The 22,495-nt window shown below is 47.4% G+C and overlaps 2 protein-coding genes across 3 annotated transcripts in view; both read right to left on the bottom strand.

The window, feature by feature from the left end:
• Positions 1 to 4,422, bottom strand: part of selplg (selectin P ligand) — a 4,678-nt gene extending 256 nt beyond the window's left edge. The window contains exons 1-4 of the mRNA XM_069172909.1: positions 4,113 to 4,422; positions 3,608 to 3,673; positions 2,297 to 2,417; positions 1 to 1,799 (exon numbers count right to left, since the gene is read on the bottom strand). The exon at positions 1 to 1,799 is cut by the window's left edge and continues 256 nt beyond it. Of these exons, the coding sequence (XP_069029010.1) occupies positions 439 to 1,788 (1,350 nt within the window). The 5' untranslated portion in view covers positions 1,789 to 1,799; positions 2,297 to 2,417; positions 3,608 to 3,673; positions 4,113 to 4,422 and the 3' untranslated portion in view covers positions 1 to 438. The remainder of the gene's footprint in view (positions 1,800 to 2,296; positions 2,418 to 3,607; positions 3,674 to 4,112) is intronic.
• Positions 4,423 to 4,883: 461 nt separating this feature from the next.
• On the bottom strand, positions 4,884 to 19,567 carry coro1cb (coronin, actin binding protein, 1Cb). 2 transcript variants are annotated; one of them, XM_069172887.1, is made up of 11 exons: positions 18,290 to 19,567; positions 11,380 to 11,579; positions 8,348 to 8,470; positions 7,573 to 7,702; positions 7,222 to 7,403; positions 7,008 to 7,127; positions 6,515 to 6,619; positions 6,283 to 6,428; positions 5,902 to 5,959; positions 5,569 to 5,808; positions 4,884 to 5,184 (listed from the first exon to the last, which is right to left on the bottom strand). In XM_069172887.1, exons 1-11 carry the CDS (start codon positions 19,560 to 19,562, stop codon positions 5,065 to 5,067), a joined length of 2,697 nt encoding a protein of 898 aa, XP_069028988.1. In that variant the 5' UTR covers positions 19,563 to 19,567; the 3' UTR covers positions 4,884 to 5,064. The 2 variants fall into 2 exon arrangements, with proteins under 2 accessions (XP_069028988.1, XP_069028997.1); XM_069172896.1 differs by lacking the exon at positions 18,290 to 19,567 and adding an exon at positions 16,771 to 17,095.
• Positions 19,568 to 22,495: the final 2,928 nt, after the last annotated feature.

Genomic DNA, 22,495 nt, shown 5'->3' with positions numbered 1-22,495 from the left:
ATCAAAATCCTACATTCATACTTTGAATCCTTCCACATTCAAAATAGAAGCTGTAAACTGAACAGAATGCTTTGACAGAACAAGACATCCTGTCTTCTCTGGCAAAGTGAAATACCATCAGGGTCCCGCACCGGATGTTTGAAGAAATGAAACACTTTGATCACCTGCGACCTGAATAAATGCTCAGTGGAGGGCAAAAGTCATATTTTGAAAAAAGTAGACATTTCATGAGCTGATCTCACCAAAGGCCGGATACAGTTAATGGTACGTGAACAGTCAACAGTTCCTGGGTTTGTGGTTTCCGAGTCTCTTCCTCCACAGAAACAGCGCGTGCATTGAAGCTAAACTGCCAACATCAAAGGGGAAGCGTGAGTTTATTCAAACAGCAACCGTTTCCACATCGCTGTAATGAAAGCATGTCAGTGAATATGAAGCCATCTAAACAAAACGGTCATTTTCTGGAAGGAAGCTGCTGAGCGTGAGGTTGTCCCCTCCGTCCTCGTCGCTGTCTCCCCCCCTGGGGATCACCAGGATGCCGTTTGCAACCGGGTTGCGCTGTCTTGTGTAGGTGTAACTGGTCTCCGGGAGCAGAGCAGAGATGCACATCATCTCAGTCGCCTGCTGAGGCTTCTTCCTCTTGTACTTCCTGGTTGACAGCTTGGCGCAGAGAACGACGGTCGAGACCATGAAGACGGTGGCCAGCCCGGCCAGGGAGGCGATGGCGATGAGGCAGTTGTTCACGACGCCCCGGGGGGAGCAGGGTTGGGCCTCAGTGCTGGGGGGGGCGTTGGTGACTTCACGTGGTTCTGTTGCAGGAGCTGATTTGGTTGTTGGAGTTGGGCAGCCGGTGGGTTCACGAGGGACCAAGATCCCTGCAGCACTGCTGGAGACGACAGTGGAGGAGCTGGGAGACCCGGTGGAGACGGAGGGAGACGTAGAGCTGGACCCTGCTGAGTCAGCAAACTGGGATGAGGACATACGAGAACTGGTAGCAGAAATGGACTGAGACGTGTACGAAAGCTCAGTGCTGCTTTTGGATGCTTGTGTTGTTGTGACTGGCGAGGAGGCGTGGTTAAACACAGAGGAGGCGTGGTTAAACACAGAGGAGGCCTCGGAGGAGGGGTTTGTTGTTATCGTGGTTGTAGTAACAGCTGAGGGACTGCTGAGGGTCTCGGTGCTGGAAGCCGGAGTCAAACTATTCGAGGTGGTGGAAGATAACTCGGAGGTAGTTGCAGGCTCCGTGATGGTCGTGGGCAGCGGTGAGGACGCAGACGTTGTTGATGATGATGCTGCAGAAGTCGTTACAGAAGCAGTGATGTCTGTGAAAGTGGTGGCTGATTGCTGATGGAACTGATCCTCTGTGCTTTTAGCTGTTTCAGTGGTCTTCATAGACTGGGAAGGTCGTGCTTCACCTGCATCTGTGCTCACTGAGTCGGAGCTATAAGACACACTTTGATCCAAGTTGCTTGTTGTGCTCGTGGCAGTTAAACCAACTGTGTTTGAGCTGTGAGTTTTGTTCGTGCCGGTTGCGTCCATGTTGTCCACTGTGGGTACCACGGTGCTCTCTGCTGCTGCAGCAGCACTAACGTCCGCAGGGCTGTCCGTTGGCTCCGAGTCGCTTTTATTGTGAAGTCCGTGTGCGGTGGTCAGCTGCTGGGGTGACCTGTTGGGCTCAACGGTGAAGGTGATGTTGTTGGTTTCTGGGCTGAAGGCAGTCATTGACTCCATGGTTAACAAAACACATGTCACCCACAGCAAAGCCCGAAACATCTTCATGCTGAGGAGCATCAAGAAAAGATCTGAAATCACAGAAAAGTTCACTGGTTGCAGTTTTACTATGACACAGTTGCAGATGTTGTAAAAAACACACACAGGAAACACAATCTATGCGTCATGTGTCTGCGAGGCATCTTATGATGAAACAATCATGTGTCTTTCACCACCACGCCCTGGGCTCCACTTTTACAAGAAAATAACACGTCCTGTATTTACATCGCTAATGTTAAACGTTTCTAAAAGCAGTCTGTAGATGAAGAAACCACATTCTGTGTTTATAGTTCAGTCTGCAAAAAAAAAGATTCAAAATCTCTCCTGAAACTGAAGAATGAACAATGATTTCAAGTCGGAAGGAAAAATAATGCCGATAAATCTGTTTCCTTAAAAATATCAACATAAAAGATAACTGAGCATTTTTTTAAAGTAGCATTATCCAACAACATTGCATTTCCTAAAGCCAGAAACATTCAACCACAACAACTTTGAAATGTGTCCTGGGAGACATCTGTCGACGTCTTACCTCGCTGCTGGTGGTGTAGAGGGATGGATGAGAGGATAAAAGCTGATAGAAGTCAGGTTCAGCTCGTTTCAGCCGGTCTGGCGGGACATCCTCGCAGCACTGCAACAGTCGGTCGCACTGCCTGAGAAAGAAACAGGAAATGTTGACTTTTTTTGTCGAACATTTTCAGATAAGTCAGATACGGAAAGACACTTCCCTTTGAAACTCAGCTTCAGCTCGCAACAGCCAGATCAAATCGATCAGCTTTAATCATTGCTGAAGACATAATAAAGACCTACATCAGCCCAGCTACTATATTTTAGGAACTTCATTTTATTTATTGCCAGAAGATGCATCTTACCTCACTGGTGGAAGCTGAAGAGCTCAGCTGGAGCTGCTTTCTTTGTTCATTCTGATTACTACTTTATCTAAAGTAGCAGGACGTGCACACTTCTGTAAACTGCTCTGAAATTTCCCGCATGTCAAGCCTTGATCACATTTCTGTCCAAGATGTAAAGCTGTATGTCATGTGAGGTAAAAAACACGACAACCACAGGACCAGTTTCACGAGGACAACATTATGTCCAGTGTTTTATATGGAGGGATAAAAGCAGCTGAAATCCCACATAATCTGTGTTGAAGTCTGGATTGTGTGTTGGCTTTTTAGAGTGCTTGACAACTGCAGTCTCAGGATGAAGATGGACTCCTACATTTGTACTCTGTGAAGAAATAGAGATGTTCGTCTTGTGTGGAAATCAGAACTATCAGTTCCTGTACTGGTGACTCACATTGAAAAGGAGTTAACAAAAAAATGTCAGGAAGGTAGTAAGCTGTTTGCTTTTAGTTTTTAACACGACCATGCTGTGAAAAAAGAAGCACAGTCCTGACAGACAATTTAAACCTACATGCATCATGTAAAGCCGGTCTTTTTTTTTTAAGTCAATGAAACACATCACTGAGCAGCTGAATAAACTGAACATGTTGTTGCTCAAATATGTTTGAAAGCAAATATTAAAAAAATTCATTGGTCCTGTTTTTATACTGTGAATTTTCACTTGTTGTTTATGATTCTATATTAGATATCTTTTAGTCAGATTTCAATTCTGTCAAACTATTGAAGACTTCAACTAATATTTTGTACATGTTGTGAATTAACTGTTAAATTGAGGAAACAGTTGGTAAATGATTTCTGGGGTGGAGTTGGGGGGGCTGACTACCCAGCACCCTTCACAAGACACTGTTTGTGTGACGGGCGCTGGACTTTGTGCTACACCCCTGGATCAACTGATAACCAGTCATAGAAATCATCGTTAGCCGGCGCTGCACACTCACATCTTAAGTACAGAAGCACCAAGCGTCTTCTTTAAACACATCCACCATCCGCATGTTAAAGCAGCTCTGGAGGAAATATCAACAATACAACAGACAATTCAAAACTTCAAGTTGAAAGTACTCTTTACGCTGTCAGAAGAACTGCTGAATTATGACGAATGATATATGAACACAAGCAGTTTTAATGTTATAGCTGGTCAATGCAGAATTATCTTCTAGATAGTTCAGCAGTTTAATATCGAACACATATTTAATGATGATACATTTTCCATGTAAAAAAGTAGCTGTCAAATGTAGTCATTTGGAAAATTTACATTTTCTTTTAAAACACTAAGATGCAAAGAGTATAACGTGGTATAAAATGGAAATCATATCTCGGATGCATTAAGACATAGTACTTAAGTAAATGCAACAGCAGTCATTTAATTTCATTCTTGGCGCCACTTGTTAATAAAAAGTAGTCAGACGGACACGACATCTCCAGCAGAGACGTGTTTTCACCAACCTGAAAAGTTGGAAGTGTTTCTTCAGAGATTTCAAATCCAGTCAGATGGCAGGAATGAAACGGAGTAAATGTGAAGCTCCTGCTGAGACAAAGGGAAAGATAGAAGAGAGAATAGAGGGAAAATGGAGGTTTTCATGTGTAAAATCTTTATTATGTGCACAGAACTGTTTGTCAGGTGTTCAGTGAACGGCGCTGGGTGAGTGGTCCCTCCAACACCAATCTGCACTGGAAGAGGCCAACGCTAGTTTCACCCTTAACCGTGACAAGAGGCACCACTACATTTGCACAACATTTACACCAGAGAGATGCAACTCCCCCCCTCCCTCCCCACTCCAACCCCAACCCCACCCCCACCACCCATTAAAACCCAATGTTAAATTTAAGTCCAGGATTTACAGGAACAAAATGTTTTCGGAGGAATTCTTCCACATTCATAAATCTGATGGATATCAATGAGCAAACTGGTGCGAGGGAAGAAGTTCGACAGCTATTGTTTAAAAAAATTCCAGCTTGGCTATATGGTTCTACCAGGTTGTGACTGGAATGTACAACAGGAGAAACAAATGAATGTAAAAGCAGTGCAAGAAACTGCACACGATTCATATTTGGCAACACAAAAGAGAACAATGGAAATACTGATGCTACATACAGTTTCTGAGTAGTAAGTACAAACTTCATGAGAATGTTTTACCACAAAATAAAACAAAAATTAAGACTTTTCTTTCAACAAAAATGTCTTTTCTTCAAATGTGAACATGAGCTGCAAGAGTTTTTCCTTTTCTGTGTGTGGGTCCGGGCGAAGTGTGAAACAGGAGGCTTGATGAGGAAAAATAAAAAGTTGGTTTTGGAATGTCGGCTCGGTGGCACCGCAGGAGGAACGCCGGCTCAGTGGAGCCCAATCTGGAGAATTTGGCGGTGGCTGACCCAAAACTAGGAGCGGTCCCGGGAGGGCTTACAGGGCAACCTTGGCGACCTGCTCTTCCAGTCTGGCGATTCGACGGTCCTGGAGGATGACACGGTCCCTGAGCGACTTGAACTCTCGAAGTACCTCTTCCAGTTTGTCCTCCATTTTCTATTCAGAAACAAAGAGAGAGTTCGCTTGAAATGACATCTGGCTGCTAAAAATGTAGAGACTCAAGACAGACATGATCATATCTCCTTCTAAAGAAATGGTGTTTGTTCATCCTGGAAAAGGGAGCAGGGGTTTGAAAGATAACGAGGAGCACGAGCTCTAAACATTTTCCTTTGCTGTTCCACTCATTTGTGACCCAAACACCAAAGTATGTGCTGATCCACAACTTCCTCAAACTGTTCCAACCATAATAAGTAGTGAGGAGTCGAAATGTCAGCAAAATAACAAGTGTCTGAAAAGTGAACTTTTTTAAAGACCAAATTACGATATTTCACAAAATAGAAAATAAGTAAATGATTTGGATCAGCGGAGGCCGACACTCACTACTGAGGGCTGTGGAGCAGCGTGCTTCTGCACAGGCGACATGTTTTCTGCTTTTGTGGCCTGCTTGCTCTCCAGGACGTTTTTGACCACTTTCAGGTCCCGGTTCTTCGTGGAGACGTAGCCGTCTTTGAGCGATATCAGGATAGGACCTCCGTTCTTGCCGGCGAACCACTCCTCTGCCTCCAGAGCGGGGTCGGGCCCGGCTGTGTCGGGATACAGGTCGTCCTGGAACAGGTCCGACTGCACGGGTGCAGAGGAAACAGGGAAAGGTCATGAGGGAGATGTTGAGGTCCACAGAGCGCCATGGTGATGACTTGATATGAACACACTGACCTTGCGTGGGACTGTCATGATGATCGGTTCACATTTTCTCTCATGTAATTTGTAAAACCTAGAAATGATTCACATAATATGATAAATATCAGAGACAACAGTAAGAGTATGTATATATACATGTGTATATATATATGTATATATACACAGCAGCTGGTCGGATGAAACAACACATTTAAATATGGTGCTTGGCTTTGAGAAATCTGTATTTTTCAGTGTTTTGTGACACTGTATAGACCAACTATCTGGACATGAAATTAGCTCCAGCGATGCCCATTTGCAGCAGCTTCTGGAGACATAAAATCTACACAAAGTTATCTGCATAATCCACAGGAGCACCAACGGACTATTTGTTATAGAAACACGCATGTGCTGTAATACCTTGCGATTTCACATTTGTTGACATCCAGACCTCTCTTGGGCATGTATCCCATCCCCCTCTGGGGCTCCTTGGTGGAGAAGGTGCTGAGGTAGTGAACAAACGGGGCCTCATCAGTGATCTCAAAGTACCGAATGCTGCTGTCCCCCTGAGGACACAGTCACAGTTAAAAGTCAGTCTTTCAATCTCCTCCTTTAATACAAAACTACATATGTAAATCCTAAAGCAGCTTACCTTTCCACACAGGTACACCACATTGGTGTCGGAGTCGTAGAAGGGCAGCAAAACTCCGTTACTGGTGTCCATCTCTTGAACGCATATCGGCTCATCCATGGTGTCCTGGAGACACAAAGTTTGAAGTGATGGCGCAGTCCTGAAGAACCTTAAGTTGTATATTTACAGACCATAATGAACGAGAACAAATCAGACTCTGACATTACATGAAAACGGTGGAAAACTGAAGTCTCTGTGTGAATGTAACACTTGTGTGAATTTAGCGCCCCCAGGTGGAGAAGAGGTGTTACAGCCTCAGTGTACAGAGAGAATAACAGAAAACCTTTATTCCTCATCTCATATTCAGACAGCTCGGTGGAAACTCATGCAGAGCACTCAAAATATTTGGCCTTTATCAGGACAGGAAGGTGTGCAAAGCAACTTCAACATCACAAGTCACACCAGTGTCATACAGACAACAACAGACAATATGTGTAAGGATTAAATAACATACAGATTTCCACAGGGCGAGCTGGCGCTCGCTCATGCGGCTGAATCCGGTGGTGAAAATGTTCCCATTTGCTAAAAAGATGGCTCTCATTGGTCGAGCTCCTTCGTGAGCTTTGTCCTTCTCCTAAAAACAGAAACACACTTGTAGTCATGACCGAAGGCCTCACCGGCATCTTGCTGTGTGGAGATTAAACCACATGTGAAGAGCTTTCACGTACCGCCACGACCTTCTTTTTACGAGGGTCGATGACGCGGACCTTCTTGTCCTTGCAGGCGGTGCACAGCAAGCTGCCGTTGCGGCTCCAGCTGACGCTGAAGATAACGTCGGGGTGCATGTCCTCCAGGTTGATCACAGCCTCGCCCGTCACCACATTCCAGATGATGACCTGGTTGTCACACCCTGAAATGGACACGACAGTCTGAGTGCACTCAGCTCTCTGTGCAGCTTTATTCCAGCAAACAAAGCAACCAACAGAAGGCGCTGAGACTCGGTCAGACGGCAGACAAACGCACAGCATCATTTTACTTTGAAGGAATGAGGGGAACCACAAACCTCCGTTAAAGATTACCTGCACTGAGGAGAACGTTGCGAGCGGTGGGATGCCACGACACGATGCCGACCCTCTTCGAGTGGCCCTGTAACACGACCACAGGCTCCGACAGCGGCGTCTCCAGCCCGTTCTCAGGGATCTGCCACACCTGCAGCAGATGAAGGAAATGATGAGCTACAAGGAGATAATCTGTCAACCAAACAGCTCCAACATTAAAGCATGGAGTACTAATAGAGTAGATGAATCCTGTGATGATGCTGATGATATTCAACATTTTCAATAAGACAAAACGCTGACAGTATTACAAGTCAAGCTTGACTGTTACACATGCACACAAAACCTGAAATAAAAAGAAACCGTCATCTACACTTAAAAAAAGACATTTTCTCAAAAAAAATCTAAAAGTAGATCCTCGTGAATATATACGGTAAACAACAAATATCCAACATCATGGCTTCAGAAAGGCTCTAGAATACAGGATATTACATGGCATACTGTTATTTTGTCCTCCTTCATATTCACCACATCCTTTGAAATTCTGCAACAATAATCCTCCAGATTTCTTTGAATGATGTTTTTACAATGTAAAAAATATCTTGACATCATATTTGGTGTTGAGTACAAAAAAAGGGAATTAAAATGTCAAATCTCCGACCGCTCTACATTTCCTACTTTGCTGAATACAGCGGTGGAGATGTGAAGTCATGTGACCGAGTGTCCGAGTACTGACAGCACTACATGTCAAACAGCATAAACCCAACAAACCAGCAAAATAAAACGCTCATGACCTTACCATGACCGCGCAGTCCTCCGACCCGCTGGCAATGACCAGGTCATTATGAGGACACCAGTCGATGTCCAACACGGGGCCCGTGTGACCACATACAGTCGGGTAGACCTTGTCTATGCGGCCGGTCTACGACACAGAAGATAAGTTTGTTACAGAGGATGCAGAGTGGAGCTCAGGCAGACAAATGAACACGGACGACAAACACGCTTCTTACAAGACATATTTCAGCCATTACAGTTTAACACACATTTCTCTTCATACTCACCTAAAAAACAAGAAACTGACAATAGAGGCTAAAACAATTGTATATACATACACTTTCAAATGAATAAGACATCAACTCAAGTTTGATGGTTTTAAATAAATTATGATAACAGCCACGTAAAACCAGCAAAAAGAGGACTGAAGCTGTGAATGAGTTCCAAACAGCAGATTAGAGCTCCGTTTGATGCTCCTGCCTGATCAATATCATTTTTATAACTATCATTTTCATGTCCAAACACAGTCAACACATTTTTCCTGTGATGACCTCATCAGTTACAGATTAGCATCTCTGATTAGCCCACAGTTACAGCAGCTTTTCCACAGGCAGGACGTTATGCATAAATGAATTAACCCAGTGGACTGAAATCCTGTCGCGTCCTCTCTGTGAGTATCAATGCAGTAACTGGAACATGATTCCCACCGGATGGCTTCACTATCAGGTCCATGTCGACATTGATTACAGATATGAGCCCCAGGGAGCAGCAGCACACTGAAGACCCGGCCTGCAGAATCCATGTTCTGAATCCTATAATGAGACAGTTACAACCTCTAGATGGCTTTTCCACCCTCAGTATCAAACTTTGATCCTCAAGGCTCGGTGCTACACACGTTTTTAATCTTACTGGATAATTAAAGACACAATTTCTGACTTTTGTGTTATAAAAAAAAAAATAAAATAATAAAAAAAAAATCATAAAATCATAAAATGCCCAAATCGCATTCCAAGACTACAAATGTGCAGCCATTGCAGCAGCTGTCCGACAGCAGCTCCATCAGCAGGCTCACCGCGACAGTACCAGCACGCTGACTGGAGGAGGTCCAACAGTATCGTCATCATAGTGAAGCATGTGAGCGTTCTGGCATCAATAATTAGTAGTAAAAAGAGAGTTCCTGTTGATCTACGACGTGCTGGATGGAAGCTGAGGAGGTCACCACCGTTATCACAGTTGATCCTGCAGGTCCATGAACCGTTGCATCAAACAGGCAGTAGTTATCACGCCCTTTTATTCAAAACCACAAATGTCCAGCTGCTGATGGTGCCGGATCGTAGAAGTCATCAGGATGTATCCTCATGAACTTCTGCACAAGGTTTCAAGGCAATCATCCAGTATTTGTTGAGATATTCCAGTCTGGATCAGCGGACTGGCTCTGTGGCAGCACTGGAGAACTCATTCTGATGGAGCAGGACACTCTGGGTTGTTTGGATTTCTTTAAGCCAATCACGTCATCTCAACGGTGCTCGCCGGAAATAGTGTCATCATGTGTTTTGGTGGAACTGTGACATAAAAATGGCTAAAACAGCTGCAGATGGAAATAACCAACCAATGGGAGGTTTATAGTATAATTTATACATCTGGTGACTGACTGACTGACTGACTGACATCCTGCTATGATGCACACACGGCTAGAAATGACATACGACATGACTATTCCTGTGTTCATGTCATGTTGAAGCGTTACAACTTCCAACATCAGTTCCATTAACAGTATGATGTCATTACTACAGTTGTGTTGTAGTGTTCTGGGCTGGTTGTAGACATTCGCTGAGTCAGCCAATATTCAGGTTCCAGCTTGGTATTCCTTCAGCTGCTGTGAGAAGTCAACTACAACAATGAAAGGAATGTTTCTTTATACAGTTGGTGCTATAGCTTCGGCAATATTGTTCATCAGCTGTTTGCCATCTGTTCAGGGTTGTGGTGGCGCTCACTGCTTTCACTGCCAAAATATAGATCCAACTCGGAGTATTAATATGTGCAGCTCGGAGTATTAACATGTGCAGCTCGGAGTATTAACATGTGCAGCTTGGAGTATTAATATGTGCAGCTCGGAGTATTAATATATGCAGCTCGGAGTATTAACATGTGCAGCTCGGAGTATTAACATGTGCAGCTCGGAGTATTAACATGTGCAGCTCGGAGTATTAATATGTGCAGCTCGGAGTATTAATATATGCAGCTCGGAGTATTAATATGTGCAGCTCGGAGTATTAATATGTGCAGCTCGGAGTATTAATATATGCAGCTCGGAGTATTAATACGTGCAGCTCGGAGTATTAATACGTGCAGCTCGGAGTATTAATACGTGCAGCTCGGAGTATTAACACGTGCAGCTCGGAGTATTAACACGTGCAGCTCGGAGTATTAACACGTGCAGCTCGGAGTATTAATATGTGCAGCTCGTAGTATTAATATATGCAGTTAGGAGTATTAATATATGCAGTTAGGAGTATTAATATATGCAGCTCGTAGTATTAATATATGCAGTTAGGAGTATTAATATATGCAGTTAGGAGTATTAATATATGCAGCTCGTAGTATTAATACGTGCAGCTCGGAGTATTAATACGTGCAGCTCGGAGTATTAATACGTGCAGCTCGGAGTATTAATACGTGCAGCTCGGAGTATTAACACGTGCAGCTCGGAGTATTAACACGTGCAGCTCGGAGTATTAATACGTGCAGCTCGGAGTATTAACACGTGCAGCTCGGAGTATTAACACGTGCAGCTCGGAGTATTAATATATGCAGCTCGTAGTATTAATATATGCAGTAGGAGTATTAGTATAAACAGCACCAGGCTGTGGGAGCGGAGCTGCAGAACGCTGCTGATCGTCCCACTATGAAGACGTGTGATGCAGCGTCCCAGAGGAACCGTCCCAGAGGAACCGGTTCTTTTGGACCATCAGTAAAACGTCTCTCTGAAGTCTACAGGACTTCAGTGCTCTTTGACATGAGAGCAACACAACCTCTTAACTGTGATGGCCGCCTCACCTTCTGCAGAGGAAGGACCAGGAAGGCTCCGCCCCCGCTGGCCTCGATGATGATGGCAACAAACTTGGGGTTGACGGCGCAGAAGGAGCTGTCCCACGTGACCCGGGACACCCGGATGTCATCGTAGCTCTGGTCGTTCCTCACCGCCTGACCGAACACATGGCGGAACTTGCTCTGTCGCACAACTCGCCGCAACATATCTGCAGGAAGACAAACGAGAGCAGCCAGTCAGTGACCAGATGTTCGACTCCAGATGTGCGAATGAAGGACGCTGCAGTAGAAACAGGAAGTAGAAGGTAAATCTAATGCTGGTTTACTGACAGCAGTCTGAGATGAGGAGGTGTTTGACTTCATGCATCCAAAGGACTCAACAGAAATGAAATCAAGTGAGTCTTTCCTCCAGCTGTTTCTCTTCTTATCGCTGTGAAGGTCACAAGACTTGAGACGAAGAGAAACAGCTGTTCAGTCGTGAACATTAATATGCATCGTTTTATTAGAAAGATGTATTTGAAGTCTAGTTTGTCAACATACGATATTTTGAATGCAGTTCAACCCTAAACATGGACAACACACTACATCCGAGGGTCTATGGAGGAGGCAGGAACGTTATATGTTCCTGTCGCTGCTCCAACATTCAGGAAATCATCTGAAATGTTGACCTTCAGTCGACCTTTTTTAAACTCATTTTGCCTTCAGCGTCACGAGAAGTTGTTCATGAAGTGGAGACAATAGTTCTTCCTGTCGGCATCAAACATCTGCTCTGTCACCAGAACATGAGAACCAGATGTGTTGAACCTCCAGAAGAACCTTTGGTTCTTCTAGTGATGCTTTGCTGCAGCATGTCGGCCGTGGTTCTCCGGTTCTCTCCTGAACCAGCTGCTGCTGGGACCTCAGCTACACCGGAGAACACGTGACGGCAAACACGCCAACTACACGTGAAGACGTGTTTCTACCTGAAAGCCTCATACAAGCTGTTTGGGACATTTAGTGACGAGACGGGACAGAATGTTTCGTTGCAGCTCGTCTAATTGGACAACTTTTTATTCTCGTGTATTTATGATTCTTACATGTTTAATTTTGTAGACTGTGAAGTCAAACAAGCATTTAAACACATTTATGGTTTAAAAAAAAATTGCACAAAACACAACTACAATGAATAAAACTGATGATGGTGTTCTGATGATGGTGTACTGATGATGGTGTTCTGATGATGGTGTACTGATGATGGTGTTCTGATGATGGTGTTCTGATGGTGTACTGATGATGGTGTTCTGATGATGGTGTTCTGATGGTGTACTGATGATGGTGTTCTGATGATGGTGTACTGATGATGGTGTTCTGATGATGGTGTACTGATGATGGTGTTCTGATGATGGTGTACTGATGATGGTGTTCTGATGGTGTACTGATGATGGTGTTCTGATGATGGTGTACTGATGATGGTGTACTGATGATGGTGTTCTGATGATGGTGTACTGATGGTGGTGTACTGATGATGGTGTTCTGATGGTGTACTGATGATGGTGTTCTGATGATGGTGTACTGATGATGGTGTTCTGATGATGGTGTTCTGATGATGGTGTTCTGATGATGGTGTACTGATGGTGGTGTACTGATGGTGGTGTTCTGATGGTGTTCTGATGGTGGTGTTCTGATGGTGTACTGGTGGTGGTGTTCTGATGGTTGTGTTCTGATGGTGGTGTTCTGATGGTGTTCTGATGGTGTTTGATCTGTGATATCACTGAGATGAAGTCAGCGGCTCTGGAGGAGTCTGGCTTCATGTCTAATACCGGCCCGGTAGGTTCTGGAGCGGCAGACTAAGTGGACCGGCAGGTTTCCCGGTAGGTTCTGGAGCGGCAGACTAAGTGGACCGGCAGGTTTCCCGGTAGGTTCTGGAGCGGCAGACTAAGTGGACCGGCAGGTTTCCCGGTAGGTTCTGGAGCGGCAGGTTCCGGTGAACGGAGGCTGAACGCCGTCTGTGTGGAACAATGGTCGGTGGCTAACGTTAGCTGATGTTAGCACCAAACCCGGCAGGTCCGCTCCTCCCGGTCGGAACCGGCAGTGAACGAAGAACTGAACCATGAAGACTGAAGCTCGGCTGTGGATATTAAATATGAAGGTTTGAGACCAGCTGGTTCGGAGAGCTTCAAAGAGAGTTAAAGATAAAGTAGCCGTTGCTACCGTAGCATTACCGGGACTACCGGTACTACCGGAAATACCAGACTACCGGGAATACCGGGACTACTGGAAATACCAGACTACCGGGAATACCGGAAATACCGGACTACCGGGAATACTGGACTACCGGAAATACCGGACTACCGGAAATACCGGACTACCGGAAATACTGGACTACCGGGACTACCGGAAATACCAGACTACCGGGAATACCGGGACTACTGGAAATACCAGACTACCGGGAATACCGGACTACCGGAAATACCAGACTACCGGGAATACCGGGACTACTGGAAATACCAGACTACCGGGAATACCGGACTACCGGAAATACCAGACTACCGGGAATACCGGACTACCGGGACTCTGGACTACCGGGACTACCGGGACTACCGGTAGATTCTGAGTCTCCAGATGTGGAAACCTTTAAAACACCACAAAGTAAAGTTTCTTCAACACTGACAACAGTCACAAATATTAAGGTGTGAAATTAAAGAGACATTTATTGTTTCTGGTGAGACGATGCTAACCGGGCAGCGGCACCGCGGGTTGGTCCACCGGAGGAGAGACCGGAGGAGACCGGAGGAGGACCGGAGGAGACACCGGAGGAGACACCGGAGGAGAGACCGGAGGAGACACCGGAGGAGAGACCGGAGGAGACACCGGAGGAGATCGGAGGAGACCGGAGGAGGACCGGAGGAGACACCGGAGGAGAGACCGGAGGGGACACCGGAGGAGGATCGGAGGAGAGATCGGAGGAGGACCGGAGGAGACACCGGAGGAGAGACCGGAAGAGACACCGGAGGAGACACCGGAGGAGAGACCGGAGGAGACACCGGAGGAGATCGGAGGAGACCGGAGGAGGACCGGAGGAGACACCGGAGGAGAGACCGGAGGGGACACCGGAGGAGGATCGGAGGAGAGATCGGAGGAGACCGGAGGAGGACCGGAGGAGACACCGGAGGAGAGACCGGAGGAGACACCGGAGGAGATCGGAGGAGACCAGAGGAGGACCGGAGGAGACACCGGAGGAGAGACCGGAGGAGACCGGAGGAGGACCGGAGGGGACACTGGAGGAGACCGGAGGAGGATCGGAGGAGACACCGGAGGAGACCGGAGGAGACACCGGAGGAGACACCGGAGGAGACCGGAGGAGACACCGGAGGAGGACCGGAGGAGAGATCGGAGGAGGACCGGAGGAGAGATCGGAGGAGACACCGGAGGAGAGACCGGAGGAGACCGGAGGAGGACCGGAGGGGACACCGGAGGAGACACCGGAGGAGAGACCGGAGGAGACACCGGAGGACGGAGGAGAGACCGGAGGAGACACCGGAAGAGAGACCGGAGAAGAGACCGGAGGAGGACCGGAGGAGAGACCGGAAGAGACACCGGAGGAGGAGGAGAGACCGGAGGAGACACCGGAGGAGAGACCGGAGGAGACCGGAGGAGAGACCGGAGGAGGACCGGAGGGGACACCGGAGGAGACCGGAGGAGACACCGGAGGAGGACCGGAGGAGAGATCGGAGGAGACACCGGAGGAGAGACCGGAGGAGACCGGAGGAGGACCGGAGGGGACACCGGAGGAGACCGGAGGAGACACCGGAGGAGGACCGGAGGAGAGACCGGAGGAGACACCGGAGGAGAGACCGGAGGAGACCGGAGGAGACCGGAGGAGACACCGGAGGAGGACCGGAGGAGAGACCGGAGGGGACACCGGAGGAGACACCGGAGGAGACACCGGAGGACGGAGGAGAGACCGGAGGAGACACCGGAAGAGAGACCGTAGAAGAGACCGGAGGAGGACCGGAGGAGAGACCGGAAGAGACACCGGAGGAGGAGGAGAGACCGGAGGAGACACCGGAGGAGAGACCGGAGGAGACCGGAGGAGAGACCGGAGGAGAGACCGGAGGAGGACCGGAGGGGACACCGGAGGAGGACCGGAGGAGAGACCGGAGGAGACACCGGAGGACGGAGGAGAGACCGGAGGAGAGACCGGAGGACGGAGGAGAGACCGGAGGAGAGACCGGAGGAGACACCGGAAGAGAGACCGGAGAAGAGACCGGAGGAGGACCGGAGGAGAGACCGGAGGAGAGACCGGAGGAGACACCGGAGAAGAGACCGGAGGAGACACCGGAGGAGAGACCGGAGAAGAGACCGGAGGAGACACCGGAGGAGAGACCGGAGGAGACACCGGAGGACGGAGGAGAGACCGGAGGAGAGACCGGAGGAGACACCGGAGGAGAGACCGGAGGAGACACCGGAAGAGAGACCGGAGAAGAGACCGGAGGAGGACCGGAGGAGAGACCGGAGGAGACACCGGAGGAGAGACCGGAGGAGGACCGAAGGGGACACCGGAGGAGGACCGGAGGAGAGACCGGAGGACGGAGGAGACACCGGAGGAGAGACCGGAGGAGGACCGGAGGAGACCGGAGGAGACACCGGAGGAGAGACCGGAGGAGAGACCGGAGGAGGACCGGAGGAGGACCGGAGGGGACACCGGAGGAGGACCGGAGGAGAGACCGGAGGAGACACCGGAGGAGGAGGAGAGACCGGAGGAGACACCGGAGGAGAGACCGGAGGAGACACCGGAGGAGGACCGGAGGAGACACCGGAGGACGGAGGAGACCGGAGGAGACACCGGAGGAGGAGGAGAGACCGGAGGAGACACCGGAGGAGAGACCGGAGGAGACCGGAGGAGGACCGGAGGAGGACCGGAGGACTGTTTTTCTCTTAAATACTTCACATCTGGGACTTCCGTGGTGTTTCCACAATAAAACGAGCAGCGGGCTGCCGGATGTCTGCTGATGGTTAGCACGCTGCTAACAGTTAGCAGCGGTGGAGCGCTGCTGATGGTTAGCACGCTGCTAACAGTTAGCAGCGGTGGAGCGCTGCTGATGGGTTAGCACGCTGCTAACAGTTAGCAGCGGTGGAGCGCTGCTGATGGGTTAGCACGCTGCTAACAGTTAGCAGCGGTGGAGCGCTGCTGATGGGTTAGCACGCTGCTAACAGTTAGCAGCGGTGGAGCGCTGCTGATGGTTAGCACGCTGCTAACAGTTAGCAGCGGTGGAGCGCTGCTGATGGGTTAGCACGCTGCTAACAGTTAGCAGCGGTGGAGCGCCACCAGCTGTGCAGATCTGTCCATGAAGGATGCTGCTGAACTCCGAGCGACAGATCACACGTCAAATACGCAGAGACACGTCCAGACTTTCTTACCTCCTAAATCTATTCAAGATTTTCGTACGCGCGGGCGAATCAGTCCCGACACATGAATGTGGTCCCGGCGCGCCCTTCTCCTGCAGGACGGTACTCGGTAGCTGCTCTCCACACAAAAAGCCCCGCGACGCTCGGTTCCGCTCGGTTCCGCTCCTCAGTGCAGATGTGTCCGGCGGCAGCTTTTAAATCTGTCGGTATTTCAGGAGGCCGGCTGCAGCACAGAGCATCTCCAGACCGCTGCTCACCTGCGGAAGACTAGCAGCCGTCTATTCTCATGTCGTTGTTAAATTCAATAGGATACGTTGACGACCGGCTACAGCACATGCGCAAAGGAGCAGTCCGGTTCCGTCTCCGGAGGCTGTGGATGGGCTGCAGGGGAACCGGGTTCTCCCAGTTCCACCTCCTGTCTTTTTTAAAGGAGACGCCTTTAATCGGTACATTTTGTTCAACTATGAAGAAATGTGGGATTCTTACCAGCAGCATCTTTTGGATGACCCCCCCCCCCCCCCACCAAGCCTGTCCTGCCCAAACACAATGAAGAAACCCCCAATAGTCGGTTCTGCACCCACATACACACAGTATCATAAGAGCTGTGGGAAATCAGCTGTTATCCATGTCTCTTGTTGTCTTCTTAGTAATTATGGTGTCACAAAACAGATTTGAAGTGTTTGGTTAGATGTTTTTTTTATGTCTTGTCCAGTTTGGATGATGGTGGTGAGTCGTTGAGGTCCTAGATGATATAACATGTCCACATGTCTGAGTAATAATCATCCTCATCTCTTTTGATCTAATCAGGAGACTTTCCTTAGTTGTATTAGTAGATTTTTTTTTAACAATGCCGTTGATTAAAATGATAGAACATTAATGTAACCAGCTGATGAAATTGTTAATAAATCGATGGGAGTTATAGAAGGAAGAAACGATGGTTTATGTGCTTTTGTTTGCTTGCTTGTTTCTTTAAGGTGTGCAGCCGATCCCAGAAGACTGAACCTCACGGACACTTTCCAACAGTTGTTTCCTTCGTCATGAATAAACCAACTGCTTTCAATTAAGAACAGCAAAAACATGAAAGTATAATTATTTTAGCAGAATATTTTCCTAATTCCCCGTCCGTCAGACACGGAGTACCAGTCAGATTATTTCAGGGTTGTGTTTGTGGATGAAACCCCAGTTTTCACTCCTTTTAGGCCTGTTGTGTTTTCTAGTGACTCCTCAGGGAAATATATGGAGTCACAATGAGTCTTAATCCGTCCGGGAGTATGTCGACAACTTTGACTTTAACTTGACGATTAATTTTCAAATTTATCAAATTAGTTTTAAATACGTTTAATACACCAGTGCAGCAGGGAAGAGGTTCACCTCAAACGTTAAATTTAAATCCTTTAACGGTAAAACATGAAAACTTGTCCAGCTGAAGCAAAGAGTTTTGTTTTGCTGTATGAGGAAACTCATAACACGTATTTCTGTATCAATGCTTTAAAGAAATAAAAGCCCCGATGTGTCTGAAAACACGACCTACCTTTCTTTGGAGAAGGCTGCACTTCTGCTGGTCTCTCTTTGGATCTCTTTGGGACATCGAAGGCATTTTTCATTTGGGAAACTTTCAAACTTGGACTCTGCTCGGCCACACGAACCAGAGATTTGGCCACTTCGGGTTTAGCCCGGCCCGGATGTCTCTGGTTTGTTTCTTTGATAATTTCCGCCACGGGCTTGTAGGAACCCACATCACTTCCTGCATCTCTCTCGCTACTCTGATCAGTCGTATCTTTGTGGTTACCATAGTTACCGGGGATGTCATCGCTGACCTGTGTGCGGACTCTTTCAGAAAGGAGCTCAGGGTGCATCTCTCTTTTCCCTGAACAAGCAGGTTTTGTTCTGCGGATTTCCTTCTCTGATGTGACCTCAGGCACGCCGAGAGTCTCTGTGGAGGAAAACAGATTTGGGGGCTTTTTGGCAGCAGGAGGAGGCGACCATCGACACCGGGATCGCCTCTCAAGGAACACTCTTCTCTGCAACATGTCCAGGTTTTGTGCGTCTTCCTCTGGAGACAGTTTGGCCACCCGCACGCAGTAGTCAAAGTCGATCGTATCTCCGTACTGGTCATCCAGGTGGTCGAGGGAGAGATGGTCCGAAGGGCTGAGGTCAGCTGACAGCCGGCGGATGTTGGTCTTCATGGTGTAAGTACCCTTTTCATCCAACAGCAAGCACATGTCCTGATTGGTTGCAGCGTTGCGTGGAAGGTGTTTGTTAAAGTGAAACGTGTGTCTCCTCTTGACTCTCTCCTCAGAACGCAGGTGATCTTTGCCTCTTCTTTGCACATCAGTAGACATTAATTGGGCTGTTTTGAGCTTTATAAATGGGTTTTTAGGTTTTTTGGGGACAGGTGGAGGCGGACCTCTGACTTTGGGTTTTTCTTTTGGAACAGACTCGTCTTTGGAACCGCATGAGGCGGATGCGGCATCTGCCGATATTGTTGTTGCTGTTGTCACGTCTTTCTTGGCCAACAGATGAGTTAAAGGTGGAGGCGTGATGACAGCAGAGAAGCAAACAAGCTCACTCTCCTTCTTCAAGGTCGCGACCTGCGTCTTTCCTTCACAGCCTTCATTCACAGGGATCAGATCACAGTGCTCCAAGGAAAAGGAGGGATTGTCTTGCAGTTGTAAGATTGCAGAGTCAGAGATCATTGCAGAGTCAGAGATCATTGAAGAGTCAGAGATCATTGCAGAGTCAGAGATCATTGAAGAGTCAGAGATCATTGAAGAGTCAGAGATCATTGAAGAGTCAGAGATCATTGCAGAGTCAGAGATCATTGCAGAGTCAGAGATCATTGCAGAGTCAGAGATCATTGCAGAGTCAGAGATCATTGCAGAGTCAGAGATCATTGCAGAGTCAGAGATCATTGCAGAGTCAGAGATCATGGCCTCCGGCGGGTGAGAGGCGGCGACTTTGTCGAACACTTGGCTGTCATCCGTCTTGCGACATGAACAACGAGGGACGGCACCAACAAACTTGTTCTGATGGGACTTTTGTTGAAGTTGTTGCGTAACAAACCCTAAATTGTGGCTTTCCTTATCCTGATTTTTACATTGCTTGATGTGAGCAGAAATGTGTCCTCTGCCGTGGTCATTGGACTTGTGCTCCGTCTCTGCTTCTCCTCCACCAGTTGTCTCTCTGTGAGCAGCTCCGACATGACCGACTCCTTTTAGCTGACACCTGCTGCCTGTCACTTCAGCCAAATGTCGACCCGTTTCCCTCCCTAAACAGGCTGTGGGTGAACTCCTGGCATGAGTGGCCACAGTCTCAGTCGTGACTAAAGATGTGTCAGACTTTCTTCTGCTTTTCTTCTCACCACCCTCTTCTTGAAGGGTACTCCTGGACGGTCGTGGGAGGTTAACGTCGGCGTCAGAAGCTTCTTCGTCAACTCCTCTTTTTACAGATGACTGAGGCTCCTCTGTTTTAATCCTGTGGTCACAAACAATGTTACTTTCCCCATCAGACAACATCCAGGTCTCATCCCTCTCCAGAACCACAAAGTCTTCCTCATTAGCGGGGTTGCGTGAAGCTGTCAGGCCGCTGGCTTGAGTCTCAGGACTAAACTTGCCACAGTCCGTTTCTGGTTTCCTCCCGTCCATAGCTGCAGTCCTGCTACCGGCCACAGCCTTCTTCTCAGATCCTCGCTTTCTGTTGGAACTTTGTGTCGTCTCCTTCGGACTCAGGACGGTTTTTGACTCCTCTACGACAGTTGGAGTGACCCTCTCCGTGTCTCCACCCACCCGCTCTCTGCTGGTGTTCAGAGGGGGCTCCTGCTGACCTCGAGGCCTGATTGGCTGCCCTGTTTGGGGGTCTGTACGTGTAGAAGTGACGGTGAGCTCCTCTGTATGCTGGCTGCTGACACTGATCCCACTAATCCCACCAGTACTCGGAGGTCCATGGTCCTGATCCTTGCTCTCTTCTTGCTCTGCAGTCTCTGACCGCTGGGTGTCTCCAGTTTGCTCCGACCAATCGGAATTATCAAGTGACTCCGCGTCTTTTTCCGACAGCTTCTCCAGCTTCTGGCCCATGGCTGCTGTTCTGTCTGAGCATCGGGAGAAGAGAGACACGAATGTCAAGACACAGCAGTGCATTTATAAGCAGGTCCCGCTGACGGACGGCTTGCCTCTCCATCCCAATCCAATGAAATCACACAAAAGACATGCTGTCTATCTCTAACTATCGTGAATCTTTCTCTATTTTTGTATATTCGTCTATACTGTTCCCACTTGCCCCCCGAGACCTCTCTATCTCGCCCTATTCTGTCAGAAAGGAATGCAGTGGTGGCTATAATTAAAGTGGGTCTGGCTGCTGCTAGTGAGTCAGGAGGCCAAAAAGGAAACAAGACAAGTTAGATAAGAGGTCAGCTGTCAGGTGCCAAGGTCAGACAAAAGAGGCAGAGAAAATATGATCTAATATCTGCCAACAAATGCATGAAATACAATCACGTTTATATTGTCTGTAACTGTATTAATACGTCTTGAATTACATCAGTGTCTTGTTTCGTTTTACTTGAGTTTAATATCTCAACATGTCCAATTTTGAGGCATCACGCACGGCCAATTACGGCTTCGGAGACGAGGCCGGTTGGCGCTGCGTGCTCCCTCCTGACGGGCTGAATGTTTCCGACTGTTGTGGTGACGGGGTCGACAGAAAGGTCACCCGGACTACGTGATTCAAGTCACAAATGCTTTGACTTCTGAACTGAATTGTTTGACCGGCGGTTTGATGAGAGCCGTTTGACCGCAGACATGATGGATGGTGTCAGGGAGATTATTACAAAGGGAAAACAGCTCAGCAGGCTTTAGTGGCATGTGTCATGCTGAATCGGTATTCTTAGCTCTCAAAGTATTGCTGTGTCTGGATGCTTTGTAGAAACAGACTTAAACTGAACTACGAGTTGATTTAAACTTTATTTCTCCAATACATGGCTGCCATTGAACATTTTTCCTTCTCAATAATAATAATAATAATAATCATAACAATTGTAATAATTCTGTTGTCTGAAAGGTGAGTGAGGAAAGACCGAACCTCCTCAGCCTACGTCTGTGATCACATGCTCTTTTGCTTCAGCTATTTCAAGCGTGAGATGCACAGAGTGACTTCATTTCTCTCAAGACAGTCGACTTAAACATGCTCACAAATGAAACTGTTCCCTTTGAAGCTTGGCTCCTATTTATCTGTACATTGTGAGTTTGGATTCTCCCCATCAGGGCACCTGGGTATGTGGGAAGATTCAAGTAGCTTTACCAAGAAAACATTTTTTTTTTTTTTAATATAATTGAAATTAAAAAATACAATAACTTTGTTAGTCAATGTAGTGTGTATATATATATATACACATATATATATATATATACACACATATATGTGTCTATATATACACACATATATACACACACATATATATATATGTATATATATACATATATATATATATACACACACACACATATATACACACATATATATATATATATACATATATACATATATGTATATGTATACATATATGTATCTAAAAGTGCTGGTTAAAGAATAGTTACAATGTTACAATGACGGTTTAAATAGTAGGTTACAATGAATGAATAATTAGTTGAATCTGAGGAGATTTTGGGAAACAACATTATTTCTTTCCATATAATGAAGCTTTCATCTCAACCAACCAACTCATCAACTACACAGCTCTCGGTTT

The sequence above is a fragment of the Embiotoca jacksoni genome, unplaced genomic scaffold (genome assembly GCF_022577435.1).
Source record: "Embiotoca jacksoni isolate LCO1_2020_lvr unplaced genomic scaffold, fEmbJac1.0.p SCAF_10, whole genome shotgun sequence".
Lineage (NCBI taxonomy): Eukaryota > Metazoa > Chordata > Actinopteri > Embiotocidae > Embiotoca > Embiotoca jacksoni.
This window is presented reverse-complemented; position numbering and strand designations above follow the sequence as displayed.

What these genes read in the sequence shown, in the direction of transcription:
- coro1cb (XM_069172887.1), bottom strand. Translation starts at nt 19,562, where the DNA reads ATGATCTCTGACTCTTCAATGATCTCTGACTCTTCAATGATCTCTGAC. An exon ending in TCATGACAGTCCCACGCAAG is followed by an intron (nt 5,809 to 5,901) that starts GTCAGTGTGTTC and finishes GCACCCGTGCAG; the next exon opens with TCGGACCTGTTCCAGGACGA. An exon ending in CTGCTCCACAGCCCTCAGTA is followed by an intron (nt 5,185 to 5,568) that starts GTGAGTGTCGGC and finishes GTTTCTGAATAG; the next exon opens with AAAATGGAGGACAAACTGGA.